We start from the raw sequence: 22,421 nt of genomic DNA, 5'->3' as shown, positions 1-22,421 counted from the left end.
ATTTGCTACCTAATGTTTCTTGCATGTGTAAAAATGTGCAAAATAAGAGGACACAGGCCAAAAGTAGTCTATAAAATTGTATGTAACAACTCTCCTTTTTAGGCATGTGACCCTAACTTGTGAATGAATGACTGATGCAATGCTTTGAGAATAAAGAGCTCTCAAGAATCTATACAGCAGTACGTGCCATACTTTTAACATCTTTTGTTTGTATTTGTCCAGAAAAGCAGCTCTATGCATCCGTTTATAAATAAGGCCCCAAGTATCCTCTCATTTTAACAAATGCTCCTGGCCTAGGAATTTAGGCTGTTAAAGAGGAATTCATTTGAAGCAAGAGAAGGATATAAAAACCATGTTACAACACTCCGATTTTTTTACTTTTCCCTAATCAATTCCTTTTTCCTCTTACAACCTAAGAGATGTCATAAAACAAAATAGCAATAGTTTTGACTAAGAAAGCAAATCACAAGTGAGTGTTACAAGCACATCTTTTCCCTGTTCATACTGTTGATATCCATGTGGCAGTAACCAGTTTTTCCTGAAATTACATGAGACTTATGCTTTATATGACTACACTGCTAGTTTTTCCTCATTGTCATCTTTATAGAGCCTCATTTACACAACCTATCTGCCCTTAAATTCCAAATACGATTTTAGGTAGTCATGCAGAAAGCATGCAGTGAGTATCACTATACTAGCCTCCTTACAGTGTTCATGGCTAGAACATGTCACATTCCCTACAAAATTAGAAAATGGGACTGTACCTCTATTATACCCCTATTCAGAGAACCTACTACACCACTGACCACCAAGAAAGGAAACACCAGAAGCCCTTCCAGACAAGGATTCAGTTACTCACCTATTTCGAAGTTTGCTTAGGGCCAAACAAAACTAAGAACTGTCAAATCAAACACCTGCTTGTGTCCTTGCTTAAGAATAAAGTTTCTATTATTTCAGAAAAACAATTAGGGAAATCCTTTCTGTTTCACTCTGGTGAGGTTTCAGCTCCATAATGAGCAATAACAGGAGTTCCAGCAACAAAAATACAGTTTTGTTTCCAGCAAAACATCAAAACTGCCAAATGTCAAGGGAGTTTATCTGCATAAACACTGAGAGCTTTATTTAAGCAACTTAGAATGATGGAGACTAAAAAGTTTGTTTTCTAAATCTTAGAGTACGTGAGTGGAAAGTTCCTGTTCTTTTAGCAACATATTTTTCAACATATTGAAACTCCTTCAGTTATTTATCCTGGCAACTGTACTCATCTCATTTCAGAACTTTTCTATGGCACAAATACAGCCACATTTCAAGCTACAAATTTAATACGCTAGAAGTATAAACAAAAATCAATTGCTATATACTTTCACATGAGTGACTGATTTCTGTTTGATGGTTTGCCATCATAAAAGTATTCTGCAAAGTTATTATATACACAGAACAATGTCCCTTTTTAAGTAGTTATTAAAAATTCTTCCCTAGTCTGTCCTTTAAAATTCAGCTTGCTTCTTTTTAAATCAAGTAAGATTGTTCTATTTAAGAATATCTGGTACTGAAAACATCAAGCTATATTCAGCATGAAGAGAAGTTCTGTCTTACACTAATCTGTTAACTAAATTTAAGCCACTTTATCTCAATCACCAAAACCCCACAAGCAACACACTGACCATTTCCTAACTGAATGTGTTTCACTAGCTTCTATTCTTATGTATTGTATGTTTTTGAATCCTAAAAAATATGCAAACCAATATACTCCTTACAAGGATGCAGTTCCTTATTTGTGAATTTACTAAATCAGAAGTGAAAATCTATTACTGCAGGTCATACCAGAAGATTTTTTGCTGGAACTAGTTTTATCATTTGTATTCCAATCTCACTCTTGACCACAAACTCATTTTTCAACATTTTAAACATCTACAGAGAATTCACAATCTGAGCCATTAAGATTTTACTAAGCTGCACCTGGTCCTTAGGAATTGCACATGATTAGGTGTTTTCCAATCCCTCTATGTTTTTGAAAACCAAAGATCAGTGAATCCTACCTGAACTCACCACGATAAAGCTTCTGTAGAGCTTCAGGAAATGAATGTGTATATCTCACAGGCAAGCACAAGTGACCCTCTGATCTGGTAGCAAAAAATGACAATGAAAATGACAGTATTACTGTTCAGATTTGGTACCTTTGGAAAACAAAACAAAACAAAGTAGGTCTCCCTTTGTGTTACATCTAGCTATGCTACACTTTTGAGACCTTTATGAATCTGTACTATTCTTGCACAGTAGCACATCAGCAACCATACACTGCTTTCAGCTCCTGAAGTCTGTGGGTCTGAGACAGGATATTTCTCCCACACTTCCCCTAAAAACTGTCTGTTCAGCTAGTAATCCTGCAGGAATACGTAAACACTAATATAGTTCCTGTCACCATTCTTGGAAAGCTATTTGAGCTTAATAAACCTGGCAGGTGAGAAAATTTCCTCCATTTACAAGCAAGTTAGCAACACAAACAGCTAAGCAACATGCCTAAGATGAAAAGAATCTCATGTCAGAACCAGAAGACTAAACACTGCTCCCTTCCTTGAGTAATATGTGACAATTTAAAGGTACTTGTTATTTGAACCCTGATAGTCAGGCTTGATAATACAGAATAGCTACTCAGAGCATTTGAAAAGTTTTGGAAGAGAAGTAAGGTATGAAAGGAATTAAACCTTTTGACGACCACTTTATGTACTGGGAATAAACTGTCAGTATCAAAAGCAGAAATCTAAATGTAGACTTCTCAGCAGGCAGAGCCTTGTGAATTCGGAGTTTCATCTGCCATCCATTTGAAGGTTATACCAACCAGGCAGTACTAACACACTGCATCCACTGAGCTGTAAGATTGATATGGGCAGGTGGGTGCAGCTTGTGCAGAGTTTATAATAGGACAACTAAGTGCCAACAATTGGCTCAGGAGACTGCGTTTTCTGAGGTATCACATGGTTTACACGAAGAAACCACAGCAAACTTCATCTGAGGCTCTACTGGATCCACCATCTTCACAAAGAAATTATGTTTCTGTGTGTTCAGGCACCACACTTAGCTGCTTTTATGAAGTCCTGCTTCCTGTCTAAGTTCTATACTGCCATCCCTAGCCTCAAATTTCTGGTTAGTAATTCAACTTAGCTAGCTGCAAGTGCTGTTACACTGGTGTGAGAACAGTTATGGCAGTGTAACAGTTATGCTTACCCAATACTAAATGTCCTCTCAGATGAGACAGGATAACTTGTTGTGGAAACTTTTCTGAAAAAACAACAGGTTGCCTTGGTATCTACAACCCACCAAAAGAGACATTTATGCTGCCAAACGCTACAGGTATGCCTCATGTACCATGGAAACAGATGCACAGTGTGCCTAATAATAAATAAAGCTTTGCTTTCCCAAGTATGTTTTTACCTTTCAGGATCAGTATTTATGCCAATGACTGGTTTAAATTTATCGAAGACCTTACTGGCTGCCAACAACATCGTACCATCACCTACAGAAAAGACAGACCAAAAGTTTAGTTTCACTTCACATTCTAGTACCAGAACGTACTCCAGCATTATCATTATGTGCTTTTATATTAACAACAAATCAGGCAAGCTGGACAAAAATACAATGAGACAAAACTACTGACACCTTTCAAATAGGAGTAGTGACAACTGAATTCAAGATGGCAAACATAACTGGAAGAAGTACAACTTATCTGATAGCTATACATGCCCAGGCAATTGAATGTGGCAGAAGCAAGCTTTAAAAGAGATTTATGGAAATTTCTGTACTTTTACCAGCAGGTAAGAGAAATTCTTTAACAAAAGTAAATTTAGAAAGTATTGCTAAACAAAGCCACAGGAGACAGGAAACAAAACCAAATGTTACTGTGAATCACATAAAAACAATTACTTCAGCTTCACCCCAGCTGCCCTCCTAGAAGGCAATTTAAAGGTCTTATTTGGCCCCAAATAGGGATACTTGGAAAAGAAGTCTTAGGTATGTAGAAATCTTGGAAGTAGAAATCTTTAAATGTACTGGCTTCTCCAGATATCAGTATTTTTCCCTGTCTGTTAAACAGAAGACAACTATAACCTCATCCACTCTTTGCACAAAGATGTAAGCTCTGAAAAGCACGAAGACGTAAGCTCTGAAAACCTCAGATCATGTATCACTTCCCAGCTGCTTCCCTCAACCATAAAAAATTTTGCCACAGACAAAGTGGCACTTTAGAGAAGTTCTTTGAAATCTACAAAAGTGTATTAGAATGCTTCAGAAATATATACATAAGTCTTTCTACCCATCTTTCACAGTGACCAGTACCTAAGGGCAAACTGGACTAGTGGGAAGAGAGAAAGCTGTGGTCAAGCCTATTTGCCACAGATGAGTGAGCCCAGCAACACAATGCTGTATTTGCAGCATATCCCAAAAAAACCCACTGAATGAACAGCTGCAATCCAATATTAAAAATAAACAGTCAGGTTAGTTGCTCTGTTGTTCATCTGAAAAACACTTATCAGTGGCACAAGATGCTCAGAAGTTGCAGACTTTTACCTGTACCATCCAACTTGATACGCCAGTCACTGGATTAAGTGTGAAAGCAAGAAAGACAGTTTGAGCAAGGGGACCGTGAGGTAGTACATTGCTCTACACCTCATATCCCAAAAAACGAGTAGTTTTTTAGGGCTACATAAAATCACGACATCAAGCATTTTATCCTCTTTAGTTGAAAACTACAGTAAATTCCACAGTTTATACTGTTTCACACATGCCAAACTTTTCTAGTGGCCATGTACTGGGACTCATTTCCATGGGCTTCAATTTTAGATACTAGAGGTAGTACAAGATGGTCACAACCACTGCATTTTGTCAGATTTTCTGACAATTAGATTAGCAATTTGTTTTCAGAACGTGCATACTTCCAATTGCTTCACAACTGCAAAGTTATTTTTGAGAAACGTATCTATGAAAACATACTGAAGCAAATACTTTCCTCCAATAAAGTCATACCTCCTGCTGATATAACAGCATCTGCCCACCGAACTGTCTCTTCATTATATTCTCGACGCTTAACAAGACGAACTTCTATCCTCTCGTTCCTGTAAAGTTCAGAAAAAGTCTGAATTCTGTCCTGTACTGTTCTTTGTCACAGCCTTCCGAAAAGCTGTCATGCAGCTAAGGAGTAATGACACTCCTGTTTGGCTTACAAACACTTGACACACAAATCCCGTACAACTTTCTCATTTATTTTCAAGATGATAATACAGCATATTAGTCAACTGAACTGAGCCAGTTCACATGATGGTTCTTTCAGGAATGCCTGTTCAACTGCATCACTCTCTTTTCAGTACTCCTGTTTTATTGGTGCTGGTAACAAGGCTTCCTTTTGTTTCACACAATCCATGGATATTTGCACTGTGTCTGAAATCCTCAATAGCCATACATTCTTACCGTAAGCTGTCTACAACATGCTCCACATTTTTTGTGTGAATGCGATGCCGTTCCAGCAGACCAGCATAGTTAGATCCCTTCAAGGCAAGCTGTAAAACACAAATGGTTTTTGTAGAAGTTAATTGCTGGGGTCTCTCCCCCCTGCCATGTAGCCCTGGGAGAGGGGCCCTGAGGGCACAGACACGAGGTTTCCCTGCCCCTGCTCAGCCTCGCTCCCCGTTGGTTTTTTTGTGTTCCCCTGCGCGGGCAGAAGGACCCTCAGGTCCCGTGATTGCCGCAGTTCCTCGGCAGATCCCGGCCATGTGGCTGGAGAAATAAACATCTCTAAAACATCTATCAAGAATCAGTCCATATATATATTCTTTTCCATGGGCCTCATTGTCTGATACACGTGTTGCAGTATCCCCACTGTAACAATTCATCACTACAGTAAGTGCTCTTGAGCAGTGCAAATACAAGCTATAAAAAAGTATGTCTTTTCTCTCAGCAGAGATCCGTTTTTATAAGCACTCCATTAATTACATCTCTATATACATAGCAGTCAGCTTATATTGACTAATTCATTAAATGAATCACATGGCCACAACAGTCAATAATCACAGACTACACAAATATGCAAACAAGCATACTACATTGACTTCCATGCAACTTCCGACATTTTGCTCCTCCTGAATCTGCCAACTGATTTAAATTGTACATAAAGTTACACTAACTGTGCTTCTGCCATGTGCTAAAAGCTCAAGGTTGTGCTGTAGAGAAGACAGAGAACAGAAAAAGCAACAGGAATGACAATTAAGAAAACAGAGCCTGAAATGCCTACAGCATTACCCTTCAAATTGTATTTGAGCTAAAATGGAAGACTGCCAAGTGCTGACAAAGGTGACATTTTCTCTGCATCAAAAAAAAGCTTAAGGACAATTTACCTACTACCTTTGATATCATTCCCTGGATTATAAGCCACATTTTTTAAACAAGTTGGTAACAAACAATAACAAGACAAACTGTGCAGGTGCATTCTAGTCTCATCTCTCCTGGAAACTGGAGAATTTGAATATTTAATCTCAACACAATCTTCAGACCATGGAAATATTTTGCAGTTTATACAGATAGACTCTTACGAGCAGGCAGGTGAGACTACTGACTGCAGATTAGTCTTTCAACAAGTTTTGGTGCAAGTAATTCAGTCACCATTTGTTCTTTATCTTATTTAGCAAGGGGGGCCCTCATCTGGGGCTGATACTGCCAAATATGTGTGTGCATGGAGATGAAGAAAGTGAAAGAAAGAGGGTGCAAAGGATGTTAAGCAAAAGAAGTCTATAAATACATTCATAGTGAAAGTGATCCTGCTTTGAGCAGCAGGATCCTCATGCTCCTTCTAGCCTGAATTAACCTACAATTACACTGTCACTGCTTCCTTTTCCCTGAACAGTTAAAACCAATTTATCAGCAGAGAAACAGAACTTCTCCTAGAGTTTGTGTAGAGGAATTCATCTGTGCCAGAAGCTCTAAACAGGCACTTCCAGCAATTTATTCAAGTTCAATGTTTTATACCATTCCAAGAGAAAGTTGTGCCAGACAGCCTCATCTAATCCCATTTTTATAGACTCACATACTACACAACTCCTGAGAGAAGGGAAGAGCACTGTTGGGATATGACTGAAGTCAACCACAATCCAATACCCAGGAAATGCAATCTTTATGCATCTGACACCCATTCACGTCAAGAAATCCAACCATGAGCTAAGCACATAAGACAGACTGAGCACTGAAGAAGTTACAGAAAAGTATGTACTTGGCTGCTCTGGAACAGCATGGCTGTTCCACTCAGTGTGTTTACAATTGGCAAGTAACTTGCAGGAACAAAATCTTCAGTCATCTTATAGCTGGGATCAGGAAACCACTTCCAACAGACTCACAGGGTGTCTGGATGCATCAAGGCACTAAAAGCAGACAGTGGGAGTAGCTGCCTGCCAGCTATGCAGGATCACACACAAACACAGGCATGTGGATGATCAGGAAACATCCAGACAATTATTGAAGGTTATTTTTACAAAGCTTGCTCGCATTGGTTTACTGGGGTACAGGGTGTTTTGCCCCATTAACTGCCTCACACACTTAAATCTTTTGTTTCTACTCCTGAGCTACAATGCTGTGCACCCTGGACCCCTCTTAGTCGTGCAGAGTCCATGGTGTTGCACTGGGAACTTGAACAGTGCCCCTGTGGGCTTTGAGGAGGGAAAGAGTACACAGGGCTATGCTAGTTACAGCACTGCCCATTGCTGGGTCTGCTGTCAGCCTCTCATGATCCATTTGGATGGGAAAGGAAAAGGTAGAAAGGGAAGAAGGAGGTACTTGCCTCCCTCAGATATCTGCCGCTGAGCACCCCAGGTCTACTTTGCTAGAAGAATTTTCAATTGCACATTCAAAGCATAAATTGATCTTTCTTTACAATAAGAACAAGAAATCCACAACCAAACAATTTCCAAAAAACACCAACTGTTACTAAAATCAGGGTTCCTCTAGAAATATCCGCTGGAAATGAAACAAGCACCTGACCAGCAGACTGCTGCAGCAGCACACATTTTCCAGGCTGCTGTTTCCACAGAAAATAGAAACCACAAACTCCACATTACAATTTTATGTACTTCATTTATTTGGCTAATTTGTCAGCATGCTATCTTTCAGCTTGGTGGAAGAGAGCTTTTATCTCAGAACGATAAGAATGTAATAATTCTCTGCATGATCATTTGCAGGTTTTTGAGCCACCAACATCAGTGGTGAGCCTACAGCTAACATTTCCCTGGCGTCACCAGGAAGGAGAGGTATGGGTAGTGCCCTTGCTACAGAACAGAGTCTGTTCTGTAACTTCCATTTGCCACAGCTGAGTTAAATTATTTCATCAACAGCTTCAGAAAACAGAAGAGGTCATTCAGCAAGTAAACTATCAGTATTCTGACAACTGGATGAACCTTTTCAGCAGCACTCTAGAACAGGCATTGAATGTGTAGATCTCCTCTTTGAATTCAGCTCTAGAACAAGAAAGCAAGTATTACTAAACAACAAGAAAAATGAAAAGTTAGGGCCTTGAGTTTAAATGGCTGTGCTACGTCTAGGGAATTAACAAATTGTCCTGATTTGCAGAAGGCTCCAGAGACTACAACAGTCTGTTCATCTCCAGCCTCATCTCTCTAGTTCAGAGATTAATAACTCGCAAGTTCATTCATCTAAGAACACACAAAGGGGAAGCCTGACTGAGCCTAACCGCAGTCAAGTATTATCCAACAGGAATGCTAATCATCAGCTGCTCTCACTCAACTACTCCAAAGAACCAGAGAAGTGCTCACAGTCCTTGTGGTCAGAGGCTACAGAATCACAGAGTGGTTGAGCTAGAATGGACCTCTGGAAGTCCTCTGGTCCAATCAAGCTCAGGCAGGGCCACCTGAAGCCACCTGTCCAGTACCACATCCAGATGGCTTTAGAAGATCTTCACAGATGGAGTCCCTACCACATCTCTGGACAAACTGTGCCAGTGCCCAGTCATCCTCAAAGTGAAAAAGTGTCTCCCAATGTTCAGACAGATACACTTGTATTTCACTGCCTCTGCTCCTGCCTCATATCCAGCACCTGACTGCCACATGAAAACTATGACAAATGCTGCTGCTGGAAAGAGTTTTGCACTTAGGATAAAGTGTAAGACCAAACCGAGACTACCACCTGCTTTTTACTTTAAAAGAGATGAAGGCAAAGATCAGGCAGTCCAATTGCTGTGTGCGTGACTACCTCCTTAAGAGCCTTGAAGGAACTTGGGATGTACAGACAACAAAAGGACAGCCTGGGTCCTGAGCCCAATCATCAGACAGGCCCCCAAACCTATGCCAGGTTTGGGTTTTGTCAACTGACTCCTCAAAAAGGCACAGAGGTATTAAACTCTGCATGAAGACAACTTTCAAGCTCTTCTTCCTTTGGAGGAAGCTCTGATTTACAAGTAGGCCTAGTAATCTGACCTCATTACCATGCAAAATGCATGAATATATATACAAGAGCTATTCTATCAAAAAGTGCATTAGCATATGAAAACAAAGACAAATTGGACAAAAATACATTCGGGCACAACTTCAGTAGTAGTCTTAAACCTCACAGCAGAAATGCAACGCAAAGTAGACTTCCAGAAGAGCTTGTGGTGAAAAGCATACTCAGGGGAGTAGAACACTTCCTGTGAATGGAGCTATTTTTCCCTTAGACTGAAGGAGAAAAGATCTAAATCAAATATCTAAGAATAGCTCTTGAATATTCTGGCCTGATCCTTCTTGAAAGAAAGGATAATTTTTCACAAAGCTCCTCTAATAACCACTTAAGCAAGGAACTTTTGCTTGACTGCCTTCCTTCTGTAGTCTCAGCCTGCACCTCTGGCAAGTCCCACCTCATTTGGTTTAAACTGTGGATCTGCTGTCCTTTAGTAATGTTGGCCCTGCAGGAACACTGCTGCACAAGGACATGGCTTCTAGACACAAATACAGAAGCAACATGAAGCCCAGCAACATCAGAGTACCCAATGTTGTCTACATATGTGGATTATGACCCTTGATTTAGACAATGGGAAAAAGAAAGCGACAGCTGAGTCCTATGGCATTGCTAATCTAAGCATTAGGATAAAAGAGTATGTTCTCTCAATACAGCAATATGGATATTGTCTGGAGTGAATCTGTCAACTGAGCACCTTCTGCATCTCATCCTAGTAGAATCACAAAATGACCTGGTTTGAAGGGACCTTAAAGATCATCCAGCTACAGCCACCCTATTCTGGACACCTTCCACTAGACCAGGCTGCCCAGAGTTCTATCCAATCTGGACTTGGACACTTTGAGGGATGGTGCATTCACAAGTTCTCTGGGCAACCTTTGCCAGAGCTTCACCACCTTCACAGTAAATGATTTCTTCCTAACAGCTAAACCATATCCCCTCTTTCAACTTAAAGCCATTCCATTCATCCATCAATACACTCAGAGGGACTCATAAAAGGTCCTCCTTGAGCTTTCTTGTGGAGCCCCTTCAGGCGCTATAAGCTCTCCTCAGAGCCTTCTCTTCTCGAGGCTGAACAGCTCAAACTGTCTTGTCCTCACAGAAGAGGTGCTCCAGCCCCATGCACATCTTTGTGGCCCTCCCCTGGACTTGTCCAGTAAGACTAAATGAAACTTTTCATATGCACTTTGGCCTTCTATGAATACATATATATTCTCATTACTGGGCTTATCCTGAATTTACAGCACTAACCTTCATGCAGCCTTAAACTGCCACTGCACCAGGGGGGAGTTAATGCCTCGGTGTATCAGTCACTTGTTTTATAACTGCTGTTCATTCAGGAGTTAAACTAAATATCTGATGAGAAAGGGGGCACAGGGGGGAAGCTAACAACAACAAAAAGCATAGATCTAGAAACAATTACTCTCTCAAATTTCCACAATGAACTTGCCCACACATGCACCCCATCTGGAAAACAAGAGCAGATCACTGCTTTCCAGTCTACCCAACTTCTACAGAAAGAACCACCATACAATACAAATGGATTTAGGGAGCAACAGCTGAATACAAAAAATATGAATTTTAAGCTAAAGTCAAAAATACTCCGAGCGCTATAGATATAACAATCTGTTTCTAAGAAGAGTACAGCACTTAAGTCCTGTACTTTCAGAAATTGTCTCTTGAGATTTAACCACATGTCCCAAGTATAGCCAAAGTTAGTGTTCAGCTTTGTTCTGTTTAAAAAAACCCCGAGATTTTGACAGGCTTATAGAAAAAATATTTTTCTCAATACATTAAGTTTTGAACTAGAAACAGTTTTGAATATAGGACATGCTTCAAGCCATAAACATGTCTTAGCTTTCCTGACAAAACTTGACTTTGACTCAAAACTTACTTAATTACCAAAGTCTGTCAATCTATATGCAAGTAATTATCCTATGTTCTGGTGTTAACTACTAGTTAAGGTAAAGCTCAATCTGTCATGATAAAAACAAATGCAATTTTCCTCACAGGTCAGGCACACACTAAACTTTCGGATTTCTAAGGAGCTCAAATGACATATTTGAGCTTTTCTATTTCACGATGTAAAAATAATCCACATATAAGTACACGGGATTAAAGCATGGTTCAGCTTCTGAATCTTAGGTAATAAAATACTGACAACAAAATAGATAAATAAACTGAGCAGCTAGCCATAGCAGAACTTGCCCAATAGATATCTGTAACTTGGAGACACGTTTCAAGTATCCCAGACAAAAGGGTCTGCTAGGGTAGGCACAGCAAGCTTGAACCGCAACTCTGAATGGTAAGTGTTTCTACCAGCCATCAGCTGGAATTGATGAGAGAGCTGAATTAGATGGTTGTACACAACAGATACCCAGGTTTGGACAGGGCACTAACTTTCATGGTAAGTACAGGACAGCACACCTACCCTCGATGAATAGTAGAAAACAAGTATCATTTGTGAGCTCCAATTGCTGTATTCACAGCAATGACATCAAGTTTGCTGACAACACCAAGATGTGTGGTGCAGTTGATACACTGGAGGGTGAAGGTGCCAGTCATGGGACCTTGACAGGTTTGAGAGGTGGGTCTGTATAAACCTCATAAAATTGAGCAAGGCCAAATGCACAGTGCTGCCCCTGGGCGGGGGGCAAGTCCCACTATCAATATTGGGCTGTGGGACGAAGGGATAGAGAGCAGCTATGGAGAAGGACTGGAAGGTGTTGGTGAATGAACAGCTGGACATGGCTCAGCAATGTGAGCTCACAGCCCAGGAAGATACCCCAGGCTGCACCCAGAATGTCTGGGTGGCAGCAGGGGAGGGAGGGGATTCTCCGCTCTGCTGAGACCCACCTGAAGCACTGCATCCAGCTCTGGGGTCCCTGCACAGGAAGGACAGGGACCTGTTGGAGTGAGTACACAGAAGGGCCACAGGGGTGATCAGAGGGCTGGAGAACCTCTCCTGTGAAGACAGGCTGAGAGAGATCTTTAATATCCCTCCTTTCACAGAAGCTGCTTGACTTCTTAAAAGGGGAAATGTGGTCTCCTAATTGCTTTTGCACTAGAAATAGTAAATGCATCATCTGATCTCATATGGTCTGGCTACAAATAAAGACTCAAGACAGTATTGCCACGACATTAAAAAAAAAAAAGCTAGTCAAATTTAAGTATTTACTGAAAAATCCCAGGCTTATTGAATAATACTGTTTGATAAGTCACTGGCTTAATGTGACATGTCAACCCTGACTGGATGCCAGGTGCCCACCAAAGCTGCTCTATCACACCCCTTCACAATGAGATAGGGAAGAGAAAATATAAGGAAAGGTTCACAAGTTGAGATAAAGACAGGGAGAGATCACTGATCAGTTACCATCAGAGATTAAACACTCAGCTTGGGGAAATGAACTGAACTTACTATGAATCAAAATCAGGGCAGGATAATGAGAAGTAAAACAAATCTTAACAACACCTTCCCTCCATCCCTCCATTTTTCCCAGCTCTCCCTCCTCCCCCTCAGCAGAACATGGACATGGGCATGGGGGTTACAGTCAGTTCATCTTAAGTTGTTTCTGACACTGCTCAGGTAGAGGAGCCCTTCCCCTGCCCCAGCCTGGGGGCTCTCCCACGGGAGATAATTTTTTAAAGACTCTCCAGCATGAGTATTTCCCATGGGCTGCAGTTCTCCACAAACTGCTCCAGCACAGGCCCCTCTACAGGGTACAGTCCCTCAGGAAGGCTGCTCCACTGTGCATCCCTTGTGGGCTCACAAGTCCTGCCAGCAAACCTGCTCCAGTGTGGGCTCTTCCCTCCATGGGCCACAGGTCCTGCCAGGAGCCTGCTCCAGCACAGGCTTCCCATGGGGTCACAGCCTCCTTTGATGGCATCCCCCTGCTCCAGTTTGGGGTCCTCCAAGGGCTGCAGGTGAATCTCTGCTCCCCCATGGACCTCCAAGGGCTGCAGGGGCACAGCTGCCTCACCATGGGCTGCAGGGGAATCTCTGCTCTGGTACCTGGAGCACCTCCTGTCCTTCCTCCTTCACTGACCTTGTGTCTGCAGAGCTATTCCTCTCATACATTCACACTCTTCTCCTCTCTGAGAGCAATTACATTTCCACAGTAACATTTCTTCTCTCTTAAATATGTTATCACAGAGATGACACTACCACCTCTGATTGGCTTGACCTGGGTCACTGAGGGTCCATCTTGGATCCATCTAGCATCAGCTGTCAGACATGGGGGAAGCTTCTGGCAGCCTCTTACAGAAGCCACACCTGTAGTCCTCCCCACTACCAAAACCTGGCCAGACAAACCCAGTACACTCAATCTTTTGCTAACAACTGCTACCACTGGATTAACCCATTTTGGGACACCTTTAAGAACCTGCAGTCCAGCTCATTCAGACTTGCACAAGTGCTCTGAAACCTTCTCTAAAGTGAACCTTAAAACCAGTCTCAGTGAGCAGCTGCAGGTCCTGAGTGAACTTAAAATGCACTGGCTTCTGACAATTTAATAGCTAAAAAATCCAATCCACAAAGGCAATGCATTGCTTACAGGATGGCTTTGATAATGAGTATTTGCTTTAACTAAAGTAGCAGAGAAACCTAAGCAGGTTCCTGAAACAAACTCTGACTGAGGATGAGAAGTATCAAGGCTCAGGTTTAAGTTTTCCATAAAGCCTTGAACATGAATCAAGTTTGCCATTACAAACTACTGTTGAGTTGCAAGTTATGGCATTAAATCAAGTTCCTCCTCCCTTCCCAGTCTGGATTATTACATATTATACAAGCCTCTTTTAAACCTGCTTTTAAAAAAAATATGCTAGGTTAACCAATGCAGTAAGTCAGTACCTACCACACAAGAACAGCAAGAAGGCTGGACTTACCTGACCAGCACCACTGACTGATTTACTAACTTGCTGTCAGTTGCTCAGAATTTTTCCCAGTATTGTTCCGGGCTACTTGCTTTGTTTCTACCAGTTTGCTGCATCACCCCTCATACTGCAGAAGTCCAGTAGGCTGCTTTAGCTAGGAATATTTTTTTCCTTATATTTTCCTCACTTTTTTTCTTCAGTAATTTAGACTCGTCACTTTCATTACACAGTCAGGGCAGGCCTTCAAATGCTGCTGTAGACTAATGTACCTTCTGTACACCAATGACTGTGAAGTATAGATACTGTAGCATTTTGTATACCATTACTTCAGTACTAGCTGACTTCACTGGCAACATTATGTTCTGAAGTTTACAGAAATGCTGCTTTAGGGCAAGAGTTTGATGCATACATGAACAAAAGTAAAAGTGCCATAAACTGTTTTCTAATTCTTCATCCACCACATTAAAGCACTATTGTCATTTCAATCACATCTGAAGAATACACAATAGTTGCAATTCAAAAGCTAATGAAGAGCAAATTGTTTTGTTAACTATAAACAGTGGTAACTGCTTACTGCACTAACAGATTTCTAGAAAACCTGTGCAATCCAGGCAATTCAAACATTCTCATTAATTCAGCACAACATGATGTTGTAAATCACAACTAATGAAGTACTTAAAACCAGTATTAAAGTCACTTCCTAGAAGCAGCCTTCTTCAGCTGTATACAGCATCAGATGCTTGGTGATACAGTCTCAGAAGTTTAATTTAGGTGAATTACACTGAAATGCTCTATTTGATATAAATGACCGAGTATTCTTGAATGGTGTACTGGAAAAACAAATCTTACTGAAAAAATAATTACTACATACCATTTAATTGTTTCTATCATTTTCCAGATTCCTCTTGGAACAACAACATATGAGGAACTTTTTAAAAAAGCAGATGCAAGTAAAGTTACTTAACACTGATGCAGGTATATCAAATTTCAAAGGTAACGATAAACAAATGCACACCATGGTTGTATAACTCGAAAAGCATTTACACCCATCTCAGTTTCCAGTGGATTAGCTCAAAAATTTTATTTCTCAAAAAAAAAGTGTCTTTAGCTTTATAAAATCCTAGTGGAATATAACCTGTGTCTTGAATTCTGTATGCTTCAATTCACTAAACTGAGTTAGTATTTCTCCTTCTTTTCAGGATAAGATACAGAATAGTACAGTCTTAACAGCTTTAAAACACTTTATGTGCTCCCTAAAAGAACATCCACTGAAAAAATTCACATTACCAGGTAAGAAGAGATGGGTAGTTTGAATTCAACAGAACAATGAAAAATTTTGCAGTATCACCTCATTCATTAATTAAGTTTCTATTTAAAGATACTACCTTCAAATATACCCTGTACACCTAGATCCACAAGAGGACACAGGGTTAAATGCCCTAATACTTACTGATTTTCAGAAAAGCAACTTTTTTAAAATTGTCTGCTAAATTATCAGACTTCATTTTAAAATTAGAATTCAGTTGAACTTTGAAGTTTGCATATTACTTTTTCCTTCTGCTACCTTCTTTGCACTTGCAAAAATCCCAGTGTTCTGAAAATATTTGAGTGGCATTTTCTAAATAAGTGCTTGAAAGGATCACGAGCATCAGTATTGAAGTGCAGTCCTCTAAAACAGAAATCTAAGACCAAAATACTTGGCTATTTTCCAAAAGGCTATCTTCAGGTGGTGGTATGAGTGTTACAAGCCTGTAACATTAGTACCTAGGAAAAATAATTTAAAAGTGATACTAAAATGGTATCTTTCATCATTTAATGTAAAAAATAGCAAAGAATTTTTCTGTCATTAAAAACAAAAATCCATCACCTATCAAGTTATGGGTAAAACAGTACATTTCCCACAAGAGGAAATTTTCTAAGAGACATGAAAACTTTAATGCACAGGCTAGCAACAACTGGTGCTGTACACATCCAGAGTAGAAGCCGGAGGGTGGGAAGGTAGTGTTCTGCTACACACACCCCATCTACAGTTCTGTGGGGTTTTTTTGGCACAGCATAGGAGCCCCAGCTGAAGCTCGCCTACCTGCTGGGTAACAATTCTTCCTTCCTTCCTGACCAGCCCTGCTCATGATGTTGTTGGTGCACCATGCACCACCTGTGCGAATTCACACTGGCCTCTTTCAAGGGAGGCAATATCCTGACAACAGGTTACCTCTTCTCTAACCAGATACAAGTTTCCATTACACTGTGTGAACGTCACATCGCTGAGATTACCACCCCTAGCAATTAGCTGCAGTGGTCCAAAAGAGCCAAAAAGTGTTCCAAACCTCCTGTGCTCTCCCTCCCTGCTGCAAATAAAGACACAAAAGCCAGCCACAACAGAATATCAATTCTAGTCCACACTGAATAACTTCCTTCCAATTAAGACCAAGACAAACATAATTTTTCATATGACAAGACATTTTCAGAGATAACTAGAACTGTTTATGAAATTTGTTTGGACAGGTAAATTGTTCATCTTCCCTTACAGCTGTGAGAAGTCAGCAGCTTATCACATCTGCACTATCAAACAAAACAAAAACCAGAAGTCAGGAAATTAGCTTTATCTATTACTGGGGTATTATATTCTCTTAGTTTACATAAGGACAACAGCAGAGCTTCTTCTGCATGGATTTACTGAGAATGAAATAAACAGAACATGCAGTAGCCTTCAGCATTAGTTGACCAGATCATGCATTTTTGTAACTAGTCATATTTAGATGCTAATCCCAGTAAACCACATCAGAAGAACTGCAAATTGCTACCACTTCTGGTAAGCAAAATGTTTGTATCGACTTGGGAGAAAGATTACTATTTTTCATCTAACTTAAAGTTGGCAACTGCAAGTTTTAGAAACTCAACAGTCCCTTTAAATTTCATAAGGGCAAAGAAAAGTATTTCTTGCATGATACGAAGCACAAAATTTACTGATGTAACACTTTTTTTTAAATTGCTGGGTCATTCTGGGACATTTTTGTTTTGTGGTATTAGGAATCCATTTTTATAGGTCTCTAATCTCCCTTCTGAACTAAAGACTCTGAAACCCTCCCCTGTACAACGGCACACACAGCACTTAATTACACTTTTCAGACTAAGTCAGAATTAGAACACTAATTATGATGGTCAGACGTGTTTATGTATGGTTAAGAACAGATTTTAACAATTTATTTATAAGCATGTAAGAGTATCTGCCACAAGGTAGGTAAAAACAACAACCTGGAGCAGGCATGCACTACATGCATGTAGAGAGCCAGTGGAAGATTTCATCTTTCACAGATCTACTGGACACTCCAAAGAGTATCTGCCCTTGCTCTCCATCTCTCCTCCAGATGTTTTGCCCTTCTGCTGTCTAGAGCGCTTCTTCACCTTTCATATCTCCGTTTGCACAGAGAAAGAATTCTGGAATTGTGACCTTGTAGCTTTGACTTTGAAACATTTCATAGTGTTTGTATAATACGACTCACTTGGTGTCCAAAAGAAAGGCCACAGAAGGGTTTAAGCTACAGATGCCCAGGGCCTTCATGGCTTATTAGAAATGTCAGCCAGTCACCTTCATTACTGATATTCTGCTTCTTGGAGGATACTGTGATTTATACTGTGTATATCACAGATATGATATATGCTACGATCTGTATCATGTATCTCTATGTATTGGTGTATACCAATGATTCATCTTCAGCCTCCTTAAATATGGAACAAATCCCATCTCATTAGAATGTGTGCCTAAAGGCACCACCATTTCCGCATTAAGCTACTTACTGCATATTCAGTCTTAATATATAAACACATTGATTGCAACAGCTACGTTCAAGGACTTCTCTCCTGTCTTGGTGATCATGCAGAACTGCTTAAGCCCACAATTCTCATTAATTGTACTTTACTGATATCTGAAGCTTCCAAGCAGAGCCATCAGTTGTCTTATAGAAACTTGCAAACATCTCCTCTGCTCACAACTGGCAGGCAACAAGCCCAGGTATGGCTGCTCAAATCTAAGCCTCCAACATTACCTTGAAAATGAATTTCTGTATTTCAGATAGCCAGCATCTGCACATCTGAAGGTCCGTGACAGAGGATGACAGCACCATACTCCTCCTCTGGCATAGGCTCCCTCACACCACAAGCCTCCTCCAGGATCACCCAAACCTGAGCCCCTGCAATGTAACAATCCTCACCACCAGCACATCTGGGTCAGCCAGTAGCTCTGACCACCAAGGCAGCCAAACCTCTCCTGGGCTCTTTTGCTTTCACTCTTTGCCTGTATCCCAAAACAAGGCTTTCACACAAACTCAACTCCCACCCTGCCTTCTGTGTGGCCCTTCAATGCAACTAAGCTGCAAACCCACAGACAGTGTGTCTGGGCTCATTTCTAAGACCAGCTGCCTTGGAGCAGCTTCCCAAGTCTCCCCAGGAGAAACAGAGACACAGGGAGCATGTAGCACAGCTAGCACCAGGAAGCAAAATGCATCGTGTTCCCAAGCTGCCCGCAGTGGCACTGTGGGGGAAGGACACTTCGCAGCAATCACTCTGCTACAAAGTGATCTCTGTCCCCACCAGAGAGGGTAAGAGTCTTCTGAATCCTCACATAACATATTCAGTGAGGCTGCCATTAACTCAGTCTGAGCAAAAACGGTCTGAGATCAGAGTCACAGCAGAATGCAAATACACAAGTTTTTACAGGTTAGCTACAAAATGGTAAGAAATGGGCAGCAAGGATAATTTCTTCACTCTCTTATTTTCTGTTTCAAAACCAGAATTCTGGAAGACCTTTCAAATGTGTTCTTGCACAAATCTTTGTATTCCCACCCATACAGGGAGAGCTTAACTCAATATTGCTACACACATAGTTAGGCAAGTTGGGCTTTGTCTACCTGGCGACACCAAGTTTTATTGCTGCAATTCCTCACAAGGCACTATTTTAAGGGGAAAGATAGATTTTAAAAAAGCACCAGTCCTAGAACAGAAATTCTAGAATTGTCACAAATACCAAGAATTACTGTGTACCTGTAAGTTTCTCCAAAAGGACTCCGAGGCATTTCTGCAACTATTACAATCACCGAGTTCACAGTTACTTTTTAAAAAATGTGTATTCAGAGTGATACAGGTTACCAATCATGCAAAATATGCATTCACATGAGAAAAGAAACAGCATCTACCACTACATTCAGTCATGAGCACCTTAAGGATGTGCAATGCTGCTCACTGAGTCACCGCCTGTACACAAGCGGTTAGGGAAAAGCAACCAAACACTGCTTCTCCTGGGTTTAGCTGCACACTGAGGACAACCTCTACACCCAACAACACGAAATGATTCGTCAAGAGAAGCTAAATGATGAGAAAAAGTCTTACAGATGAGCTGTGAGAGACCCTTCTTTCCCCTCACCAGCGTATGAAAGGAAGTACAGGGACACCTCAGCCAACAGGAACCTACATGAGAATCAACACAGACTGTCATTAAACTTGCTGAACTGTGACTAGAAAGCTATACAAAACGTGTAAAAAATGCCTGGACAGGAATTCCATAGGAGGCAGATGACCAACTGAAGCACACAGACATTGCTGTAGATACTGTACACTTTATCCAAATTCTTTACACAGCATGGCTATGCAGCCATTTGTCGTTGCTACATAAGTTAAGCACATGTACAAGTTTAATCCAAACATTGCAAACTAACAGAGGCCTAAAATATTTCCAGTTGTAAGAGAGAGGCCTAAAATATTTCCAGTTGTAAGAGACTGAAGACCTGACAGACACAAACTAATGTGTGGACAAATTACTGTAATAGACTTATTCAGAATAAAGGCATAATAATATGAGCTCGTGACAGGGACTGTACAGACTGCTGGCAGCCAAAGTAACTCCTTCAGGTACACCCTTCAATCCACCGGTGGCAGATGAACACTGGAAGGAGACAGCCACAGGGTAAAGGGAGAACTGGGTGAAGTCACTGAGCATGATGGTGATGAAGACACAAGACACTGGGTGCACATACCAACTCTCAGAGACGCTTGCTTTCCTTAGTATACCTTCATTAATGGACCTTTACCTTAAAGGTTTCTTAGACACTAAAGAAAAAGGCTTTTCTAAGAACTGTAACAAGCAGAGCGTATTTGAGAGAGATTTGGCTGTCCGAACGGAGGAAAATACGTAAGGATGAAGCGAGGATGTGAGGCAAGAAAACGGAGGAAATGCGAATCAGTCCACTCTAAGACTTAGAGGGAATTGTTCGCAACACTGAGCTTTCCTCGGCATGTACTTCTCCAATGTTTATACTACACACTGAAAGAAAAAGCCCGCAGTTTGCTGAGGGCTGCTGAAATCCCTGCGAGGGCAAAACTCAAGCACGCTTACTACACAAATCTCTCGGCAGCCTGCAAGCGATGAATGAAGGGCGGACCAGCGGCGCCGCTCATGCCCCTCTCCCAGGCGGTGCTGCTCCGTGGCTCCATCGGAATCGGGGGATCGGGGGCGCGGGGAGGGACGCGGCGAGAGGGCAGAGCCTCCGGCAGCAGGGGCAGAGCGCGGGGACAGCGGCCGCGACTCCGCTCACCTCCCCGGCCGCCGGCTCCGCCCCACCCAGGGCCCGGGGAAGCCCCGGGGACACTCGGACACAGCGGCCCGGCGGCCCCAAGGAGCCGGGCATCACCCTGGGAACCCCCCCGAAGCCGGGCACCACCCCGGCCATCCCTCGCCGGAGCCGTGCATCACCCTGGGTACCCCCCCCGCTGCAGCCCTGGCGGCAACGCCCTCGGTGGCCGGGACCGCCGGCCCCTCCCGCCGCTCACCAGCTGCTTGAGGTCCTCCTCGGAGAGCCCGGCGTAGCGGTACCGCTGCTGCTCGAACTCGTACCGCGTCGTCTTCACCACCACCGCCACTCGCGACGGCCGGAACCCGCCCCCCGCCGCCCCCGATCCGCACGGAGCGGCCCCCGCCGCCCCCCGCCCGGGCGCCGCCGCCGCGGAGGGGCTCAGCCCACCGAGGGCGAGTAGGCGCCGGTGGGCGCCGCCGAGCAGCGGCAGCCACGGCGGGGAGGGGGAAGCCGCCGCCCGCTGGCAGAGTAGCGCGGAGCGGCGAGCAGCCGCCCGGCCGACGAGGCGGAGGCGGCCGCAGGGGAAGCCCCACGCGGAGAACATCTCCCGGGCTCTGCGCCGCTCCCCGGGGCGGGCGCAGCGCTGCCGGCGGCGGCTGCGGCCGCTCTGCGGCGGCGCCCGGCACACATGGCGCGGCCGCGCCCGCCGCCCCGCCCTCCCCGCGCGCAGCCGCCGCTCCCGCCAATGGCCAGCGGCGCCGCGGGGCACCCGCCCCTCGAGGGGGCGGGGCCCGGAAGGTCTCCCCGGCGCGTGCGCCCTCCCCGGCCAACCGCGGCACAGCGCGCGGCGAGCGCATGCCCCACCCCGCGCCCCGGGGAGCGCCGGCTGCGCATGCGCAGCGCAGAGGGCCCGCTCCCCGCCCGCCCCTGCGGGGCCCCGCCTCGACTCCTGGCTGCGCCCGGTGCGGGGCGCGAGGCACGTAGGCGGTGCGCGGCGGATGTGGTCGCGCCCGGCGCCCTGGGGCGCCGTGAGGGGACAGCGACAGTGTCCCCAGTGCTTCCCGCTGCTCCCCAGTGCCCCCAAGTGTCCCAGGGCACAGCGACAGTGCCCCCAGTACTTCAGTGCCCCACAGTGTTCCTAGTACTCCTCGGTGCTCCCCTATGTCCCAGGGGACAGCGATAGTGCCACCCATGCCCCCAGTACTTCCAGTGCCTTGGGAGATAGCGATAGTGTTAAACGCATAAAGAGTAACAAATAACTTGGTGTTTGACCGTGTGTGTGGAAATCTCACGTAATCGTGTTGCCGCTTTTGTTGTCGGTCTTTGTGGTAGTTTTACAGCACGGCAGGAAGGCAAATACGAATTGATAATAGTATATTAGGAAAACTTCACATAGCTTTGGGGAATCTACAGGAATTCTGAGACTAAATAGTGTTCCTAAACAGTGTCCCCCCACCCCGCGGGACAGTGAGAATGCCCCATTACTTGTGAAATAATGCCCTG

The 22,421-nt window shown here is 43.2% G+C and overlaps 1 protein-coding gene across 2 annotated transcripts in view; it reads right to left on the bottom strand.

Annotated features, from left to right (window-relative positions):
- Positions 1-21,573, bottom strand: part of NADK2 (NAD kinase 2, mitochondrial) — a 32,584-nt gene extending 11,011 nt beyond the window's left edge. Inside the window, exons 1-5 of one of the 2 annotated variants that reach the window (XM_048292748.1) lie at positions 21,175-21,573; positions 5,461-5,549; positions 5,020-5,108; positions 3,433-3,514; positions 2,040-2,123 (exon numbers count right to left, since the gene is read on the bottom strand). In XM_048292748.1, coding sequence (XP_048148705.1) covers positions 2,040-2,123; positions 3,433-3,514; positions 5,020-5,108; positions 5,461-5,549; positions 21,175-21,522 — 692 coding nt within the window. In that variant the 5' untranslated portion in view covers positions 21,523-21,573. The remainder of the gene's footprint in view (positions 1-2,039; positions 2,124-3,432; positions 3,515-5,019; positions 5,109-5,460; positions 5,550-21,174) is intronic. The other variant, XM_048292749.1, reaches the window with a different exon arrangement.
- Between the last annotated feature and the right edge of the window lie 848 nt (positions 21,574-22,421).

The sequence above is a fragment of the Corvus hawaiiensis genome, chromosome Z (assembly GCF_020740725.1).
Source record: "Corvus hawaiiensis isolate bCorHaw1 chromosome Z, bCorHaw1.pri.cur, whole genome shotgun sequence".
NCBI lineage: Eukaryota > Metazoa > Chordata > Aves > Passeriformes > Corvidae > Corvus > Corvus hawaiiensis.
This window is presented reverse-complemented; position numbering and strand designations above follow the sequence as displayed.